General features: G+C 35.5%; 1 protein-coding gene across 1 annotated transcript; it reads right to left on the reverse strand.

Moving 5' to 3' along the window:
* Positions 1 to 972: 972 nt before the first annotated feature.
* Positions 973 to 2,858, reverse strand: LOC107744959 (gamma-glutamylaminecyclotransferase B-like). The gene is made up of 2 exons (XM_016558785.1): positions 2,817 to 2,858; positions 973 to 1,721 (listed from the first exon to the last, which is right to left on the reverse strand). Exon 2 carries the CDS (start codon positions 1,686 to 1,688, stop codon positions 1,221 to 1,223), a length of 468 nt encoding a protein of 155 aa, XP_016414271.1. The 5' UTR covers positions 1,689 to 1,721; positions 2,817 to 2,858; the 3' UTR covers positions 973 to 1,220.
* Between the last annotated feature and the right edge of the window lie 2,754 nt (positions 2,859 to 5,612).

Raw genomic sequence — 5,612 nt, forward strand, 5'->3', positions numbered from 1 at the left:
ATATATATATAAACAAAAAAATACAATATGGATTATATGTTGGCAGAAATGTATGTTTGACACTGTGTGAACATGTTCAGAATAAACAAATCCATATATATATATAGATGTGCTGCCTTTGTCATTTACATTTTGAAAAATCTAAATTGAAAACATTCTGAATTATGTTATTGTAAAGTGCAATTTAGAAAACTCATAATAAACACTTCTACAGCATATGAACAAATACACCTGATCTCTAGATATACAGTACTAGTGTGTTTTGCTAGTGCACTACATTTATTCAAGATTAAGTGTCCATAATTTTTTTACATATTATAATAGATTGTTCCCAGATCCTTTTACAGTTGACTCTTTTGCAGTCCCTTGAATGAATGTCCTTATAAATTTGTCCTTTGATCCTGGTACTTTTTAAGGTATCACATATTTATATACCACAAATTTAAATTAATGTCATCTGATACCACATTAACAATAAGGGTCCAAAATGAACACTTGCCGAGTGCCAATAAATAAAATAAAAAAGGGGGTTTCAGTACTGAATAAAACGAAATGATCAGATACTGGCGTGTAAATGTAGATCACACATGAATGAACTGACATAGAATGTCTAAAGAAAACACCTGACATCTAACAACGTTAGATAATATACCATCAGAAGTTGATCTAGGATGTCTCAAGATTTTTTTTTCTTCCTGTGATATGAAATATTCCTCATATTTATTTGCCAAAACTAAAAAATCTCAGTGTAATCTCAGGGTTTCCCTGAGAGACATGAAGACATGACGACCAAAGCCAATCAAAAGACCACTATATTTCCTAATTGTTGTCTCCCGTCTTTAATTTAAAAAAAATAAATAAATAAAAAGAAAATTGTTTGCCACAGCTTTATTTCTGCTGTGCAAAAAAAATCAAAGAAAAATAAAATCAATCAAAACAGTAGTTAAAATAAAAACTAGTGCATTTCCTAATATTTGTCTCCTGTCTTTAATAAAAAAAATGCAGAAATTCCATACATTTGTCACTTATATGCAAGGGAATAATTAGTTAAATCTCATTGTCATAAGAACAGAAATATATTTCTAAATAAAAAATAATAATGCAAGATACAGTTGTTGTTGTTGTTTGTAAAACATCTGAATGGAAAGTGACGTGACACTGGCAGGTGTGGTAAAATGTGAAATTCTGGACCCTGTTGTTAACTGATACCAGTACAGTATTTACTTAGGGCTTCTGTCCTCACGAGATACATATTCCAGTCCATGATCACCGTTCGCATCATAACTCTCATATGTTGGGTTTTGGAGCCACTCGGGTTGGTATGTAGTCGTGCTGTACACAAATGTCTCCACAATGCTTCCAGGCTTCAGTGTGTTTTCCCCTTCACCGTCCCCATCCTGCACCTCCAGCTGGACTGCAGTGCGCTGGTACATCTTTGGACAGCCTTCAAACCTGTCCAGGAAGTGCAGCATCTGCTGGTCCACACTGTAGATTTCACCGTGGACACGCTGACCCATCCCGGGCACGTTCAGCAGGAAGGGGATATTGTATTTGGTGGCGATCACGAGCGGATATCGCTCTACGGTTCGAGCGTGAGCGAGGAACTCGGCCCGGCCTTTGGCAGCATCCAGCATCCTGCAGTTGGGCTGGCCTTTCTTCAGCGTGCCGTAGACGAAGACACGATACATGTGAACCACAGGAAAGACGACACTAACAATGAGCTGTGGTGAAAGAGACATCATTATCATTCAAAATCAACTCACTGACAATTAAAGGTCTTTTTGACTGGCTTTCATCCAGGGGTGCGTGGAAAAGATTGACATTGACATCTCATGATATTTCCTACTACTAATTAATTTATTACATTTATTTAAAGAATTTAAACTTGTGATCCGTTACGCATTATATAAGTTAGTAATTTAAGCAAATGTTCTTGTTTACAGCAATTGATCTAAAAATCTCAAAAGCTTTTTTAATACTGAGGGCCAGTGTGTCTGGAACAAAATATCTAACAAATATTAGGCAACAAAGTGTATAAACATTTGTATGATTTTGTATCACCTTTGACATAGATATTTACAATAACTTGGTTACGTAAGATGATGTTTAAAGTAATTTTAAAATGATCTAAAATGTAGCGTTTTTGACACTGATGGCCCATGTGTCTTTAAATATTAGACACCAAAGTCTATAAACATTTGTATGATTTTATATCACCTCTGACATAGATATTTAAACAACTATTTTCATTTTTCTCACATACCAAATACATGATTTGTTGCAAACAGCAGAAATACAGCTGTAGGAAACCTTAGTACTTCAAATACAAATAAAACATAAAATATAACATTTTGATAACAGTGTCAAATGTTGACCCAAACAATATTTATCTAAAAGTAAAAAGAATGACAAATGTTCATGTCTTTTACATATTATTTACATTTTTAATGTTTGCATGCATATTTATGTATAATTATTTAATAGAATTAACAGGTAATAACGTGCTAATTATATAGATCTGACAATTAGTTGGTTATCACATAATAAAAGCATGCAACATACAAATATACAGTAGGCCTATGCATATTTAATAAAATGACGTTCATTACGTTTTCAAACGGTAAAGTTTCAAGGAAATAGACTTTTATTCTATTCAAGCCAAGCTGTCTTATGCTCATTTAAAAGAGCAGTTCAGTTCACATGAAAACACAACAACACTAAGCACAAGAACTCTTATCATATGATGCAAATAGATACTCGCTGATATTAAATCAGTTCTCCAAACATCTAAACGGGAAGAAAACGACTTATCTTACCAATAATATAATGAATCCCCAACTAGTCCACCAGTCAAGACAGGCAGCAATACTAGCCTCATTTCATTGTTCATTGGATAAAGTTGAATTGTCACTCACCTGCAGTTAAACCAATTAATGTTGCCGTTTCGAAGCGGGTCCCGCCTTCTGAATGTTTGCCGTTGCTACGAGATTTTCTGCATCAGTGAATATTCATGAGTTTCCCGGACATGCGCGTGGAACTGAGAATGTTAGTTTACGCTCTCGGCAGGTTTAATGGAATATTTAAAAATGTGTAAATTAAAATTAGGTAAATACATACAGACAGGCAACGAGATAAAGTAATGTATAGTTTTCAGGCTTGTCAAACTACACACAGTTTTTCACATTTGCTAAGACACCCCATTCTCTGAACCAAATTCTCAATAGCCTAAATCAATTTGTCAAATAAATCACTCCTACTGCAAAACCTTAAACAAGTTAAGACAGTTTAGACACTGTTTGCAGATCTCATGCGCTCTTTTTTTAAAAACTCTAAACACATTCTCACTCAAACGTAGTTTGCGCTGTGAAAAACTTGATGCAAAACCCTAAACACAAGAAAACAAAAGTTAATCACAACTGCAACACGTTTGTCATTGTTTACACACAATAATTCAAAACTGCTCACACTTGTTTCTAAATATGTGAATGTACAAAATATAAGCCAGTTCAAAGTGTACGGCGTGGGTGCGTCCATCAATTTGAGAGGTACAGAAGAGTGCGTATAGGAGGTGGAGGAAGAGGAGGACCAAGAACAGTCATTTCAAATGAAATCAGAGCTACTGTGAGAGACCATTTTCTTGTGCATGGAATGATAGAGGCAGGACAAAGAGTTCAACCTAATTTGAGCTAAATTGATTCTCTGTGGCCACCATAATCAGTTGGAAAGTTCAAAAGAAGAGTGGAAGAGAATCTTGTGTAGAATTGCAAGACTACCACGTTACGTAAGGTGGAAAAACTGGCCTGTGTTGGCATAAACGTGCTGTCTTGTCAAGGCTGGATACGACTATAAGCCAGTTCAAAGTGTACGGCGTGGGTGCGTCCATCAATTTGAGAGGTACAGAAGAGTGCGTATAGGAGGTGGAGGAAGAGGAGGACCAAGAACAGTCATTTCAAATGAAATCAGAGCTACTGTGAGAGACCATTTTCTTGTGCATGGAATGATAGAGGCAGGACAAAGAGTTCAACCTAATTTGAGCTAAATTGATTCTCTGTGGCCACCATAATCAGTTGGAAAGTTCAAAAGAAGAGTGGAAGAGAATCTTGTGTAGGATTGCAAGACTACCACGTTAGGGTGGAAGAACTGGCCCGTGGAGACATAAAAGTGCTGTCTTGTCAAGGCTGGATCCGCCACACCACAGGATTTTTTCCCCCGTTGCCTGCCTGCGACGTAGATGAAGACCTCTGATTCTTTTTTATATGTATGCGTGTGTGTGTGTGTGTGTGTTTAGATTTTGCCAAACAACTCCAAAATTACAATTGTGAGCCATAAATCTGAATGCTGATAGTACTGCATTTGTTGTTTTTTGTTTGTTTTAGGGAAACGTGCATGACAATCTCCATCAAAACACAAGTCTTTCTGTTTTGATGACTGTAGCTGTATTCCAATACCCAGTTACATTTTCTTTTTTCTTTTCTGCAAGTCATTCCACAATGGGGACCTAAATTGAGGTCCCCATGGGTACAGAGGCTTATAAATCATACAGAATGAGGTTTTTTTGAGATTGTAAAAATGCATAAAGTTTTCTGTGACGGGTAGGTTTAGGTGTAGGGTTGGTGTAAGGCGATAGAAAATACAGTTTGTACAGAATAAAAACCATTACACCTATGGAGAGTCCCTACAAGGATAGTTAATCAGACGTGTGTGTGTGTGCCTACTTAACCATATTTTGGGGAAAAATTTGTAGCCAAAAGTGAGCAAAACCTGACAAAATCACCAAAAACCTCCATTTGGGGACGTCCTCATTTGTAAAACTGGAATAAAATTAAAGTAAACAAAGTTTTTTTGAAATTGTAAAACTGCAGAAAGTTTTCTGTGAGGGGTAGGGTTAGGGGTGGGTTTAGGTTAAAAAGTATTTCAGGACATTAGTATTTCAGGACATTACAAGGACATTACATAGACTTATATTGTTTATAAAAAACAATATAAGTCTATGTAATGCCCCCATTTAGATAGCTAAGTAAAGTGTGTGTGTGTGTGTGTGTGTGTGTGTGTGTGTGTGTGTTTATTGCAAAATATTTACTAACTTTTTGTTTTGTTTTGTAATTGCACTGGACACTGTGGACAATGTGTTCTCAATTTTTTGATGTAGTGTCTAATGAATAAACTGTAGTGTGTATATTATTGACTAATGTTTGTGTGATTTGAAAGCTTTGTTTGATTTTGAGTACAGGTGAAATGGTTTTGAAGCGATTGTTTGAAGGTTTAGATTTGTGTTTAGGTTTTGAGAAAATGAGTGATGGTTTCAATAAATGTGTTTAATCAATTCAGAAAAACTGTAATGACACTAAATCTTAAACACTTTAGTATTTAAACGGTTTCCGACATTTACATGAACGACTATAATGACTGATAACCAATCAGTTCCAGTGGCTGTATGTGCTGTTAACTGTTATAGTGGTGAAATGGCGCCATCTAGTGGTTAATCTGTGTATCGGAGTAAAAGTTAAGATTTACTTGCACTGTACCAGAAACAATTATAAATACATTAAAATTATTTTTGTGTGTTATCGTGACTATAGTTGACATATAAAGCTTTATATATATATATATAT

This window comes from Sinocyclocheilus rhinocerous, unplaced genomic scaffold (genome assembly GCF_001515625.1).
Source record: "Sinocyclocheilus rhinocerous isolate Xijiao unplaced genomic scaffold, SAMN03320098_v1.1 scaffold1039, whole genome shotgun sequence".
In the NCBI taxonomy this organism is placed as follows: domain Eukaryota; kingdom Metazoa; phylum Chordata; class Actinopteri; order Cypriniformes; family Cyprinidae; genus Sinocyclocheilus; species Sinocyclocheilus rhinocerous.

Coding starts and splice junctions, on each gene's coding strand:
- LOC107744959 (XM_016558785.1), bottom strand. CDS start 1,688: ATGTATCGTGTCTTCGTCTACGGCACGCTGAAGAAAGGCCAGCCCAAC.